General features: G+C 41.9%; 1 protein-coding gene across 2 annotated transcripts in view; it reads left to right on the forward strand.

Moving 5' to 3' along the window:
- PHF20L1 (PHD finger protein 20 like 1) overlaps positions 1–15,987 on the forward strand; it is a 195,672-nt gene that overhangs the window by 66,565 nt on the left and 113,120 nt on the right. For both annotated transcript variants that reach the window (XM_089685942.1, XM_089685943.1), the window contains exons 3-4: positions 8,776–8,947; positions 9,076–9,160. In XM_089685942.1, the coding sequence (XP_089542068.1) occupies positions 8,776–8,947; positions 9,076–9,160 (257 nt within the window). The remainder of the gene's footprint in view (positions 1–8,775; positions 8,948–9,075; positions 9,161–15,987) is intronic.

Below are 15,987 nucleotides of genomic sequence, written 5' to 3' on the forward strand. Positions count from 1 at the left end.
TGTTCCGCTTTCAGCACAGAAATATGGACATAATCAGACCGCAAGGGAGGTTAATACTCGTAATATCTTTTTTCTTGAAAATCATTTAGGAACACAGGTTCTACCCCCTTAAGTGTTCATGTTCATGCCATCTGTACTGCTTTGCTACAAAGCTGAGGCATGCTGTTAGCGGGAGGGGTTATCCTGGTCTGGCCTACATGTTTGTTTTTTTTTTTTTTCTTTTCTTTTTTTGCCAGTGTCCAGTCTTCCTCTAGGCCAGGGGTAGGCAATCTGAGAGCCGCAGGACTACAAGTTCCATCACGCCTCTGCAAGTCATAGCTATAACTGTCAGCTTTGTAATCTTTGCAATGCCTCATGGGAAACGTAGTTCCACAACAGCTAGAGAGCCGCAGGTTGCCTACCCCTGGTCTAGGCGGTAGTATCACCCACAGATTAAAGAACCTCCTGTCTCTCACTGGACTCCCAAGAGAAGGATAATGCAAAATTACAAATTTTTATGTACTTTATTTCCCAAATACCAGAACAAACCTGAATTACTTCCAATAAAAGTTCAGGATGGTAGATAAGCTAGGCAAGTAGGTTTTACCTATGAGAGGGAAAATACATAACACAGCACGGATTTTGTCTACTCCAGGCATTTGCTACCTGTGGTTTTGAATCATCTTCTGGTTTTCCCATCACAGCAGCGAAAACTTGATGGATTGTACTTTCATACAAGATGCATTGCTCACTTACAGGGGCCAAAGCTCCTTTACTTTCTGATCCCTTTTAAAATCCTCAATGTTTCTTATCTTGTAATGACCCGCTGTAAAATATTGTTCTATCCTAGAATAAATTTTTATAGATCAGAATAGATTTATGTTACAGTCCTTGATGCTGCAAAGTAAACTAGTTTCTTCTTTCTAAAGCTGGTCGTAAAGGGGTATGACTAGGCACAAAACTTAACAAACAAAACAAAAAAAACCTATTGAGTATAGTTACATAGTTAGTCTGCCTGAAAAAAGACAAAAGTCTATCCAGTTCAACCATTAAAAAAAAAAAAAGTTATAATCCTACAACCACAGTTGATCCAGAGGAAGGTAAAAAAAAAAACAAAAAACAGCAAAGCATGATCCAGTTTGCTCCTGCAGGGGAAAAAATTACTTTCTGATCCCCCGAGAGGTAATCGGATATTCCCTGGATCAACTTTACCTATAAATGTTATATCCAGTTATATTCTGTGTATCTAAGAAAGAATCCAGGCCTCTTTTAAAGCGATCCACTGAGCTGGCCAGAACCAACTCTTGAGGGAGTCTATTCCACATTTTCACAGCTCTCACTGTGAACAAACCTTTCCATGTTTTGGAGATTAAATTTCTTTTTCTCCAGGCGTAAAGAGTGCCCCGTTGTCCTCTGTGATGACCTCAGGGTGAATAACTACACCGAGTTCACTATATGAACCACTGATGTATTTATACATGGAGATCATATCCCCCCTTATGTATTATACATGGAGATCATATCCCCCCTTATGTATTATACATGGAGATCATATCCCCCCTTATGTATTATACAGGGAGATCATATCCCCCCTTATGTATTATACAGGGTGATCATATCCCCCCTTATGTATTATACAGGGTGATCATATCCCCCCTTATGTATTATACATGGTGATCATATCCCCCCTTATGTATTATACATGGAGATCATATCCCCCCTTATGTATTATACATGGAGATCATATCCCCCCTTATGTATTATACATGGTGATCATATCCCCCCTTATGTATTATACATGGAGATCATATCCCCCTTATGTATTATACATGGAGATCATATCCCTCCTTATGTATTATACATGGAGATCATATCCCCCCTTATGTATTATACATGGAGATCATATCCCCCCTTATGTATTATACAGTGGGGATCGAAAGTTTGGGCACCCCAGCTAAAAATTTGTATTAATGTGCATAAAGAAGCCAAGGAAAGATAGAAAAATCTCCAAAAGGCATCAAATTACAGATTAGACATTCTTATAATATGTCAACAAAAGTTAGATTTTATTTCCATCATTTACACTTTCAAAATAACAGAAAACAAAAAAATGGCGTCTGCAAAAGTTTGGGCACCCTGCAGAGTTAATATCTTGTACTGCCCCCTTTGGCAAGTATCACAGCTTGTAAACGCTTTTTGTAGCCAGCCAAGAGTCTTTCAATTCTTGTTTGAGGTATCTTTGCCCATTCTTCCTTACAAAAGTCTTCCAGTTCTTTGAGATTTCTGGGCTGTCTGTCACGCACTGCTCTTTTAAGGTCTATCCATAGATTTTCAATTATGTTGAGGTCAGGAGATTGTGAAGGCCATGGCAAAACCTTCAGTTTACGCCTCTTGATGTAATCCCCTGTGGATTTCGAGGTGTGTTTAGGATCATTATCCATTTGTAGAAGCCATCCTCTCTTTAACTTCAGCTTTTTCACAGATGGCATCAAGTTACCATCCAAAATTTGCTGAAATTTTATTGAATCCATTTTTCCTTCTACTCGTGAGATGTTCCCTGTGCCACTGGCTGCAACACAACCCCAAACCATGATTGATCCAACCCCATGCTTAACAGTTGGACAGAGGTTCTTTTCATTAAATTCTTCTTCTCCAAACGTACCTTTGCTCATTCCGGCCAAAAAGTTCAATTTTAACCTCACCGGTCCACAAAACGTGTTTCCAAAATGCATCAGGCTTGTCTATATGTTCATTTGCAAAGTTCAAACGATGATTTTTGTGGTGAGGACGTAGAAGAGGTTTTCTTCTGATGACTCTTCCATGAAGACCATATTTGTACAAGTATCTCTTTATAGTGGAATAGTGTACCACAACTCAAGTGTCTGCCAGATCTTTCTGGAGGGATCGTGCAGTCAAACGTGGGTTTTGAATTGTTTTTCTCACAATCCTGTGAGCTGTTCTGTCTGATATTTTTCTTGGTCTTCCAGATCTTCCTTTAACTTCCACTGTTCCTGATGACTGCCATTTCTTAATTACATTCCCAACAGAGGATATTGACATCTGAAAACACTTTCCTATCTTCTTATAGCCTTCTCCAGCTTTGTGAGCGTCAACTATTTTCAGTTTCAGTTTTTAGACAACTGCCTTGAAGAACTCATGGTGCTAATTTTTGGGGCAAGGTCAGATGAGTCTGGGCATTTAAAACCTTTGAGATTGACATCATCTGGTCTTCCCAGACGATGATTGAGAACAATCCATGACACTGGCAGGTCTCAGCTTTGCAAAGGGGGCATTGCATGCTATAAATTCTGCAGGGTGCCCAAACTTTTGCAGACGCCATTTTTTTGTTTTCTGTTATTTTGAAAGTGTAAATGATGGAAATAAAATGTAACTTTTGTTGACATATTATAAAAATGTCTAATCTGTAATTTGATGCCTTTTGAAGATTTTTCCATCTTTCCTTGGCTTCTTTATGCACATTAATACAAATTTTTAGCTGGGGTGCCCAAACTTTCGATCCCCACTGTACATGGAGATCATATCCCCCCTTATGTATTATACATGGTGATCATATCCCCCCTTATGTATTATACATGGTGATCATATCCCCCCTTATGTATTATACATGGTGATCATATCCCCCTTATGTATTATACATGGAGATCATATCCCCCCTTATGTATTATACATGGAGATCATATCCCCCCTTATGTATTATACATGGAGATCATATCCCCCCTTATGTATTATACATGGAGATCATATCCCCCCTTATGTATTATACATGGAGATCATATCCCCCCTTATGTATTATACATGGAGATCATATCCCCCCTTATGTAGTATACATGGAGATCATATCCCCCTTATGTATTATACATGGAGATCATATCCCCCTTATGTATTATACATGGAGATCATATCCCCCCTTATGTATTATACATGGAGATCATATCCCCCCTTATGTATTATACATGGAGATCATATCCCCCCTTATGTATTATACATGGAGATCATATCCCCCCTTATGTATTATACATGGAGATCATATCCCCCCTTATGTATTATACATGGAGATCATATCCCCCCTTATGTAGTATACATGGAGATCATATCCCCCTTTATGTATTATACATGGTGATCATATCCCCCTTATGTATTATACATGGAGATCATATCCCCCCTTATGTATTATACATGGAGATCATATCCCCCCTTATGTATTATACATGGAGATCATATCCCCCCTTATGTATTATACATGGAGATCATATCCCCCCTTATGTAGTATACATGGAGATCATATCCCCCTTATGTATTATACATGGAGATCATATCCCCCTTATGTATTATACATGGAGATCATATCCCCCCTTATGTATTATACATGGAGATCATATCCCCCCTTATGTATTATACATGGAGATCATATCCCCCCTTATGTATTATACATGGAGATCATATCCCCCCTTATGTATTATACATGGAGATCATATCCCCCCTTATGTATTATACATGGAGATCATATCCCCCCTTATGTAGTATACATGGAGATCATATCCCCCCTTATGTAGTATACATGGAGATCATATCCCCCTTTATGTATTATACATGGTGATCATATCCCCCCTTATGTATTATACATGGAGATCATATCCCCCCTTATGTATTATACATGGAGATCATATCCCCCCCCTTATGTATTATACATGGAGATCATATCCCCCCTTATGTATTATACATGGAGATCATTTCCCCCCTTAATCTCCTCTTCTTAAGAGAGAATACATTCTGTTCCTCATCTGCAATTCATGCATATTTCCTCATGTTACATCTCTTTAAAAAACAATATGCAATTACAGAAAAATGCCTGTTGATCTGCCAGAAAATCAAGTGAGCGTCTAACGTCCTGTTTGGGCTGACAACACAGATTCCCTACTTCACTGAAATCCCAACTTTTGTTGTCAGCCCTCCCAGCCAGTCTACTGAACCCCACTTTTCCAAACTCCACTTTCTCTGCACATGCATGCATTGATCTCTTTTCCAGAAAAATTACACAGTGGCAGTGCTATCAATCCAAAATGTAGTGAGCAGGACTAGGTGTGGCCAGCTAATGAATGGCTAGCTTGTCAATTAGGAGTAATGACGCAGGTACCCTTCGTCCCCGTCAACATCATCTTATCCCCCTGTAGTTCAGACAGGCACAACCTACATAATAGTGCAGATCTGGACAAATTGCGGCCCTAGGGCCACATCCAACTGTTTGGCTGTCCCTATGTGGCCCTCGATGCCTCTACTGTCAGCATGCCTCTCTGAGCCTGTTGTGTAAAGCCCTTCCATGTGCACCATACCCCTTTCACAAAAATACTGTCAGGCGGCAAAAACAGGCAGTTGAGAGGCACTTTTAACTTGCCCCTCAGGTGCCTATAAAACCAGGCACTGACCGCGAGACCATTCCATATACATTACCACAGCATAAAAAAAGGGGGGGGGGGGCAGCATGTCAGGCACAGCAGGCAGTTCATCCTGCCACCAAGTCCCATGGAGGTGAATGGGGTTTCACCAGAGCTGTGTCCAGTGGACATGGTTGCAGCCTGGTGAAGATTTCACTATGAAATTCCTCTTCAAACAGGCATGTTATAGACATTATATTGCCTTCCAGTAGCCTGCTAAGCATGGGCCAGTCGCTACTGACACCACCCTAATGCCCCGTACACACGATAAGATAATCGTACGAAAAATGTCGCAGAACCACTGATCGAAGGATTTTCTCTTCGTTGATGAGCAGGATGTTTTAACCGATCATGATATTGTGAACTAAAAAATCCGATTGAACAACGGTGAAAAATGTTGTTTCGCATACAAACGACCGATTTTCTATGCGGTGGTATGACGGTCGTACGAAAAAAAATCTATCAAGCGCTATCACGCATGAGCGGAAACAGAAGATGACCCGGATGTTTATGTCCAAGGAATCTTCGTAAACACGAACAAAAAATCCAAATGTTAAAAGTAGATTGGCCTAATGAGATCATGAAAGCAGAATTCTGCAGATTATATTTTATGTATCACTATTTATGTATATAGTTATATTGTAAAGTGCTGATCAAACTGTTGGCGCTATATAAATCCTGTATAATAATAATAGTTAATGTAATAAACGATATTATACTCAATGCTGTTAATTGTGTATATCGCTCATTCTGGGCGGAAGGGCGTGGCTGCAAGGCCACACCCACACTGCATCACTTCCACTTGTACGGAAGACGTCAACACTATGTATTGACTGCAGAACAATTTTTTTAGATTGGTTAATGTGGGCCACGATTTCGACCAACGAAACGAAGACCTCGGTCGTCGGATGACCAATCGGTTGATTTTCTAATCGTCTATTCCCACCTTTAGAGCTGATTCACATATGTGGTGCGGATTGAAGCTCAGGTTTCACAGCTAATAGATACAATAGTCGTTCAGCGGTTTATGTCAGGTTTACTTCAGGTTCAGGACAGGATTAGCCCATGATCTTATCCTGTTCACACATATGCGGTTTAGAAATGGTTCACATGGAAGTCAACCGCTTGTAATCCGCACCTGAACGTGAAGGCTCTGCTCAGAAATTGTATTCTCTTTCAAACCGTGCTGTATCTGCACTGCCAGTGCATTGGACATACGGTATGTTAACAGGCACCATAGGAAGCAATGTTTTTCACATGTCATGCAGATGGGATGTGGTTCAAACTGCATCCAATCCACATATATGTGGACTGGCACTAAATTTTTGGTGTAACATGAAACATGGTCCCAGAGGTGAATAGGGAAACAAGTATTTTTTTAAATTTTTTTGAACAGAATAGTTTTTATTCAAGTTTAGAGAACATATACAAAGTAGCAACATTTAACAATAAGGCACATGGTTTGCTTGTAAATATCAGGATATGCATAGCCGTATACATCTTTGGCAAGTCATTCCACAGCACAGAGCAGTAGGGGTTACAGTAAGGTACATGGTTTGCTGGGAAATATCAGGATATACATAGACGTGTACATCTTTGGCAAGTCATTCCACAGCACAGAGCAGTAGGAGTTACAGTAAGGTACATGGTTTGCTGGGAAATATCAGGAGATGGATAGATATATACATTAGCAGCAGACCATTCCAAAGTATATATCCGTAGGAGCTACAACAAGGACAGAGGAGTACCATGTCAACAGCAAGGTCATCCCTACAAAAGTTTGGGAAGGGAGTATAGGGAAGGGAGGAAGGGGGGTGGAGTTAAAGTGAAGGGTACATGTGGGAGGGGGCAGGGGAATTACACCAGATCAGCATTTGGTATAAAGAAGTTCCAGAAAACCTCACTCTGTGTACATTGGATCAGAAGTAGAGAGATGATCCCAGACTCCTGCCCACCATTCTTCCATCCAGTAGGTAAACATTGGTCTAACAAGTGAGGTGGGGGTGGGGCTGAAGTGAAGGAGGGTGGAATTACGCCACATCAGCATTTGGCATAAAGGGGTCCCAGAAAACCCTCACTCGGTGTACATTGTATCAGAAGTACAAAGATCCCAGATTCCTGCCCACCATTTTTCTATCCAGTAGGTGAACTTTGGTCTAGCAAGGAAATGCCATAAAATCACAGTAGCAAAGTATCAGAGAGTTAGGTCTCTAGCCTCCACCCTTTCAACCCAGGTTTTGTCAAAGTTTTTAGGGCATTTTCAGCCCATGTTTATGAGCTTTTATAGGGGCAAGGTTGAACTGGTCATGGATATCCACTGGGAGACCGTAGGGGGTTCTATTAGTTTCCATTTAGAGATAGTAGCCTATCTAGCATAAAAAGCAGCGTAGAACGCGGAAAGTTTTTTTTATGAGTAGTATTAGCCACCGTGTCGTATATCCCCAACAGGAGTAGTAGTGGGTCCACCGCCATTGTCAGACCTCCCACTGTGTTGATATCTGCCACCACTTCTCTCCAGAAGCCCTGAATAAAGGGACAGGACCATGCAACATGTAGGAACGTACCCATCTCTTGTGTACACTTAAGGCATCATGCAGGCTGTGTAGGGTAAATCAGAGACTTTGAGAGGTATAATACGCTGAATGCAGGAATTTGAGCTGCATTAATCTGTCCTTAACTGATATTACCAGGATATAGGGGGATCCAGAATATATTGCTTTATTCCCCCCCCCGTCCCAGTCCCAGTCATCATCAGTCAGAGTTGGATCTTTGCCAGGAGTGGAATAAACAAGTATTTTTCGACAGATGTTTTTTGTTAAGTTCTCCTATGTGTCATTTATTATTTTGTATAAGGCCTCATTCACAGTCTTTTATTGCCATCTGAAGCAAGAATCCATTGGATTCCTGCAGCTGAATTCACGGGTGGCTGTGGAAAAGAAATGATGCAGGAGCAGCTGTCCACTGGTGATGGGATGTAATCACACATGAAACGATTACATGCAGTTAGGGACAGATGGTTGCCCCTGGATGCAGGCAGCTTGCATTCGGGGACGGTCATCTGTCCCTAACTGCAGGAAATCGATCCATGTGCGATTACATTCAACACAGAATGGTGGTTGCTGTCAGCCTACCATTTATTTGCACAGACTGAAAATATACAACTGTTCTCAACCTCCTGTGATTCCAGCGGCAGGAATCTGCTGGATTCTTGCCTGAGTTGACAAAAATCTGTGTGAGGCCTTAATAGGTTTTCCTGTCAACTGCTCGGCAAATGTACAAAGTCGTATTTGAGAGGACCCTTATTCATTATTTCTCTCAGTCATCTTGATATTAATTTCTCCAGGTACCCATCCAAGATAGAGAAAATGGACTACGAGGAGGGGAAAATGTTGGTGCATTTTGAGCGTTGGAGCAGCCGATACGATGAGTGGATCCATTGGGACAGTAGTCGGATCCGTCCTCTGGAAAGACCTTCTTTGCGAAAGGAAGGACTAAGAGATGATGAGGAGAACTACGTAAGTTTTTAGCTCTTTTATAGTGAAAATTTAAAGTGTAAACAAGACAAGTGCCTTTTGTAGCTTTTTTTAAAAATGTTAAAAATAGAAAGAACTTCAGTCTGAAATATATGATTGACATTTTGTAGGATTTCAAGGAGGGAGAAGAGGTTTTAGCTCGCTGGACTGACTGTCGGTATTATCCTGCCAAGATCGAGGCCATAAATAAAGAAGGTGTGTACTTTGGTGTCAGAATAGTGGGTTAACCTTCATTTTACATCAGTAGAAGTGTGTACATGCTCAGTAACCTATCTAGGAAGGTAACTGAATACCGTAACACTTTTGTGTGCATCTGAAATTAAAATACTATGGTCAAAAGATAAAGTCAGATATTTTTTATAGGCTGCCCGTGTCATTATAGAAGCACATATTGTAATATTATATGATTTGTTTTGGAAGCTCCCCCTATAGAATATTTGGATTGCCCGTATACTGCGTAAAATATTAGGTACAGTTAAACTTTGAGACAACACAGCAGAGCATAATACACAGTACACATATGAGAACAAACAACTGTTTTGAAAGAAAGGACCAACAATATTTTTATATACACCGCTCAAAAAAAAATTAAAATAACACTTTGAAAACACATTAGGTCTCAATGGGGAAAAATATCATGCTGGATATCTATACTGATATGGACGGGGTAATGTGTTAGGAATGTAAGGATGCCCCATCGTTTGATGGAAATGAAAATGATCAACCTACAGAGGACTGAATTCAAAGACACCCTGAAAATCAAAGTGAAAAAGTTATGCAGCAGGCTAGTCTATTTTGCTAACTGGTAATGAATAGATAGGTGCTGTACTTAAATAAAATATAATATATAAATGTACCCTATAAACCCAATAGGATAACTGAATAGTGATTATTTGTGAATACCATTATATGGATATCAAGCAATTCATAAACCAAACAATGCACAAAACAATAGGAGCAATAGCTGAATAATCCTATTTGCATAAAACGTCCTTATGCTTCCACCATGTGCTGAGTAAATTCAAAGTGTGACAGTCCTTCTTAAACCTCAATATTAGCGACATAGAAATCCATGGGTCCACACCTCGGTGCAAAGGTGGTCATATATCGCATTGTTTTTTATAAACCAGGATATTCTCTAGAGGTTCTTCCACCTTTGTTCACCATCACCCACATTTCATAGTTGGATAGCCAAGAGGACTGATGTAAAATTGCCAATAAATTCCCCAAATGATAATTGGAGGGATTGGGATAATTAATCCTTGCTGTTTATGCCATACCACTTGAAGGCATCACAACAATGAAAAACCGTTCCAATTGTAGTATTTATTAAGGCAACAGTAGGAATTAAAACAAACTGGATACAGTGCCTAAGAAGCTGCCACCATCGTGTATTGCCTGTGTATTCAATTAAGATGGCCGACATGCGTTCCAAGCCTCTGTCCCAGCCTGAAGTGACGTCACTGGAGCCCGGATATGATGGAATCACGTTGTGCTTCGACATATGTCTCACCTGGCAGCGTCTTCAGGAGGTGACCTTATTTCCTTTTGTTTGGTTTGAGTAGTCCATTTTGCTGAAATTTCATTGCAACTCAAAATGGTACTCAGTAGCTTGTATGGCCCCCACGTGCTTGTGTGCATGCCTGGCAACGTAGGGGCATGCTCCTAATGAGTCGATGGATGGTGTCCTGGGGTATTTCCTCCCAGATCTGAACCAGGGCATCACTGAGCTCCTGGACAGTGTGAGGTGCAACCTGGTGGCATCGGATGGACCGAAATATGATATCCCAGAGGTGTTCTATTGGATTTCGGTCAGGCAAGCATGGGGGCTATTCAATGGTATCAATTCCTTCATGCTCCAGGAACAGCCTGCATACTGTCGCCACATGAGGCCGGGCATTGTCTTGCATCATCAGGAACCTAGGACCCACTGCACCAGCATAGGGTCTGACAATGGGTCCAAGGATTTCATTCCGATACCTAATTGCACTCAGGGTGCCATTGTCTAGCCTGGTCTGGTCTGTGCGTCCCACCATGGATATGCATCCCCAGATCATCACTGACCCACCACCAAAACAGTCATGCTGAACGATGTTACAGGCAGCATAACGTTCTCCACGACTTCTCCAGACCCGTCTGTCACATGTGCTCAGGGTGAACCTGCTCTCATCTGTGAAAAGCAAAGGGCGTCAGTGGCAGACCTGCAAAATCTGGTGTTCAATGGCAAATACCAATCGAGCTCTATGGTGCCGGGCAGTGAGCACAGGGCCCACTAGAGGACGTCGGGACCTCAGGCCACCCTCATGAAGTCTGTTTCTTGATTGTTTGGTCAGAGACATTCACACCAGTGGCCTGCTAGAGGTCATTTTGTAGGGCTCTGACAGTGCTCATCCTGTTCCTCCTTGCACAAAGGAACAGATACCGGTCCTGCTGATGGGTTAAGGACCTTCTACAGCCCTGTCCAGCTCTCCTAGGCTAACTTCTGTCTCTTGGAATCTCTTCCATGCTCTTGAGACTGTGCTGGGAGACACAGCAAACCTTCTGGCAATGGCACGTATTGGTGTGCCATCCTGGAGGAATTGGACTGCCTGTGCAACCTCTGTAGGGTCCAGGTACAGTGGGGCAAAAAAGTATTTAGTCAGCCACCAATTGTGCAAGTTCTCCCACTTAAAAAGATGAGAGAGGCCTGTAATTGGCATCATAGGTAGACCTCAACTATGAGAGACAAAATGAGAAAAAAAATCCAGACGATCACATTGGCTGATTTGGAAAGAATTTATTTGCAAATTATGGTGGAAAATAAGTATTTGGTCAATATCAAAAGTTCATCTCAATACTTTGTTATATATCCTTTGTTGGCAATGACAGAGGTCAAACGTTTCCTGTAAGTCTTCACAAGGTTGGCACACACTGTTGCTGGTATATTGGCCCATTCCTCCATGCAGATCTCCTCTAGAGCAGTGATGTTTTGGGGATGTCGCTGGGCAACACGGACTGCTGCTGTGCAAATGTGCCCCTTGTGCTCCTTCATCCAAAGTGGAGGCACTCTAATACAGGAGGTGTGTTACTGGGCAATTCATCAAGTAAAAACAGAGGAAAGAAAGCCTAAAATAAAGAAAACTAATGTAGCCACCACGCCTAATGATTGGTAAGCTGCAATATATTACATTTTTGTTTTTGGGTTTAGTACTACTTTAGGCCAGTGTTTTCCAACCTTTTTCAGTCAAGGCATCCTTTTGAATTGTTCATAGAGGCCCCAACTAGGAATGATGCTCTGCTGGGCCTGGTAATCTCAAACCATGCAGAGCTTATTACTAATGTCCATATAAAAGAACATCTGGGTAGCATTGACCATAACATGATTTCATTTATTGTTAGCTATAAATAACAAGCACACACGGGAAAAATAAAAACACTCAACTTCAAGAGAGCTAATTTAACAAGGTTGAGAGTTGTTCTCCAAGACTTAGACTGGGAGGGAATATTGGCATTGATGAACACAACACAGAAATGGGAGTTCTTCAAAAAGACTGCATGTGAACACACTGCAGAATATATTCCCATGGGCAATATGTTTAAAAGGCTAAAAGTTAAACCTATATGGCTTACGGCCAAAGTTAAAAAAGGTATATATAATAAGAAAAGAGCTTTTATAACATATAAAAATGAAGGAATGCTATCATCGTTTAAACATTACAAAGAATTTAACAGAATATGTAAAAAGGAAATAAAGGCTGCAAAAATTGAAAATGAACGACAGATTGTAAAAGATAGCAGGACCAACCCCAAAAAATTCTTCAAATGTAGTAATAGTAAAAAGGTCCGGTCCGAGCATGTAGGCCCTTTACAAAATAATCTACAGTGGGTGACTGGGGACAAAGAGAAGGCAAATTTATTAAATACCTTCTTCAGCTCTGTGAATACAAAGGAGCATGGGGGAGATCTTGTCCATAATGGGCATGGTATTGACACAGCTCCAGATGATCCACATTGGCTCACAATTGATATGATCCAAAAATATTTAGACAGAATAAAGGTGAACAAAGCACCTGGACCGGATGGCATACACCCACGGGGCCTTAAAGAGATGAGTTTTGTTATTTCAAAGCCATTGTTTCTAATTGTTAGGGGCTCTTTAATGACTGGCATAGTACCACTGGATTGGTGTAAGGCCAATGTGGTGCCAATATTTAAAACGGGGTCAAAATCTTTACCAAGTAATCATAGACCTGTTTGTGTAACTTCTATAGTTGGGAAGATACTGGAGAGTTTAAGAAAAGACCACATAGATGAGTTCTTGCTGGAAAAAAATATTTTAAGCAACAGACAGCATGGATTCATGTAAGACAGAGATTGTCAAACAAAACTGATTTCTTTTTATGAGGAGGTGAGCAAAACCTTGGACAAGAGGGGTGGCAGTGGATGTGGTATACTTGGACAGAGGGGTGGCGGTGGACGTGGTATACTTGGACAGAGGGGTGGCGGTGGACGTGGTATACTTGGACAGAGGGGTGGACGTGGTATACTTGGACAGAGGGGTGGCGGTGGACGTGGTATACTTGGACAGAGGGGTGGCGGTGGACGTGGTATACTTGGACAGAGGGGTGGCAGTGGACGTGGTATACTTGGACAGAGGGGTGGCGGTGGACATGGTATACTTGGACAGAGGGGTGGAGGTGGACGTGGTATACTTGGATTTTGCAAAAGTGTTTGACACAGTTTCCCACATACAGCTAATGTGTAAGGTGATGTTTGCGGGCTTGGAAAAATCTGTATGTAAATGGATAGAAAACTGGCTAAAAGATGGTATTCAGAGAGTAGTGGTTAATGATTCATTCTCTGAATGGTCTAGGGGTGTCAGTGGTGTACCCCAGGGTTCAGTGTTGGGACCCTTACTTTTTATATATTTATAAACAATATAGGGTCTGGGATTAAACATACCATTTCAGTCTTTGCAGATCACACCAAGCTTTGCAGTGGAATAACGTCCTTACAGGATGTCTCCAATTTACAAGCACACCCCTCTCCTACAACAGATGCCCCCCCCCCCCCCCACAATAACACCCTCTTAGCATAAAACCTCATCCCAACACTTCCCTCTCATCACTGCAGGAGTAGTGACAGCCCCAGACCGAAGGAGGCGTGGGCTGTGCTCTCTCCCCCACTCCCCTAGCAGTATGGGGAGGTGATGGGGGCAGTAGTGAAATCTGTAAACTCTGATCTACTATCACTTTCTGTTAATTCCTGTAATACAGACCGGAGTGAGAGAGCACATACCCCGTATTGCCTCCCCTATCTGTACTCCTATTGGCAGCCCAGAATGCTGAGCAAGCTGTCCATCCTGTCCTTAGCAACCGGTGATGTCATCAATTGGTAGGAAACGAGCCGGCAGCCCATAAAACATTCAGAGTTGCCAATAGGAGTACAGCTAGAGTTAGAAAGAAGGAGAGAGCAGGGAGGAGGTGCGGGCTATGCTGTCTCACTCCGGTCTGTAATACAGGAGTTGGCATTTAGTGAGTGGTTTGTCTTTTTTTCCATTGGAAAAACACTGCTTTAGGTAACTGTTACAGAGCTTCTCCCTGCTCCATCCTGTGACTGGACAGTGAGGAAGAAAGTGGAACATTTACCATTTTAATGTCCTAACATTAAAGCCGATTTGCCTTGATCAGAATATCTGTGACTATGGATTTATCCCCAGATATCTCCCAGCCCAACTTTCAATATTGTCTAGCCCAGGGGTAGGCAACCTGCGGCTCTCCAGCTGTTGTAGGACTACAAGTTCCATCATGCCTCTGCAAGTCATAGCTGTAAATGTCAATTTTGCAATGTCTCATGGGAAATGTAGTTCCACAACAGCTAGAGAGCCGCAGGTTGCCTACCCCTGGTCCAGCCAAATCCTTTAACACTCCTAGGGAGAGTTTACACTTCAGCCGCAGAGCATGTCCCTTTGCAAATCTGTGTGGTTAGGTAACTTTCTGCCTTTTACCTCTGCTGCTCTGAAATTCAAAGAATATCAGCCCTGCAAGTTCACCTCATTGGACTATAGAATATTTACCCCCCCCCCCCCAAATTTAAAGAGAATTAAGGAGAGGGGAAGGAGTTCTAAAGCCAACACAATTCTTGATCTAGGATAATAATGCTGCTCCTGCATGGATATAGGACAGTCAGTGGGGGTTGTGACCATAGGACAGGAACTGTGTAACTGGCAGGATCGCCAGGTGAAAGTGAAAAAAGAAAACTTGTGCGGCCACCACATCAATGGGTTGGTAAGCTGCAATATGTTAGATTTTTATTTATTGGGCTTAGATATACTTTAAAGCAGGGGTGTCAAACTGCTGGCCCTCCAGCTGTTGCGAAACGACAAGTCCCATCATGCCTCTGGGAGTATGATTGTAACTGTCAGCCTTGCAATGCCTCATGGGACTTGTAGTTTGAAAACAGCTGGATGGCTGCCGGTTTGATACCCCTGCTTTAAAGGAAAAGAAAGTTGTAGGAAGTAGATTTTTATTTTTTTTTGGCAGAAGAGACATGCAAGTCTTCTGTCAATAAATGTCTTTCCCTTGCTTCTAGTACATTCCGGGCTCACAAAGGGATTAGAATGTGGGGTACCAAGGAGATGTAACTTCATTGTGCATGCATGCACAAGCGTTGCATCATCAGCAGCTGCCCAAGAGTGAAGCTGGAAGATGCTGTACCTAAGAGAATACTGGCAGAAAGTGTCAGCAGCCAAGGACAGAGCAATAGGGGCAGTATATTTTATATGTCATATTTTGGGGTAAGTAAGCCTTAGGGCTCATTTACACTTGCTTCAACTTTAACAAACATTAAAGCATCTATTGCTTCAACATGCTTTTTGGATAAGTTTTTGAGGCTTCGGATTGCTTTTTTGAAGCTTTAATGAAGCATGGCAAATGTCCTGTGTAGGTGTTAATTTTTTATTTGTTTTAAAGGGGCTCAGCAGATCTCCAGCTCATTAGTACCCCTGTTCAGCAGATCCCCAGCTCATTGGTATCCTCGCTCAG

Source organism: Staurois parvus, unplaced genomic scaffold (assembly GCF_062004578.1).
Source record: "Staurois parvus isolate SC_StPar_1 unplaced genomic scaffold, SC_StPar_1.0 ptg000389l, whole genome shotgun sequence".
Lineage (NCBI taxonomy): Eukaryota > Metazoa > Chordata > Amphibia > Anura > Ranidae > Staurois > Staurois parvus.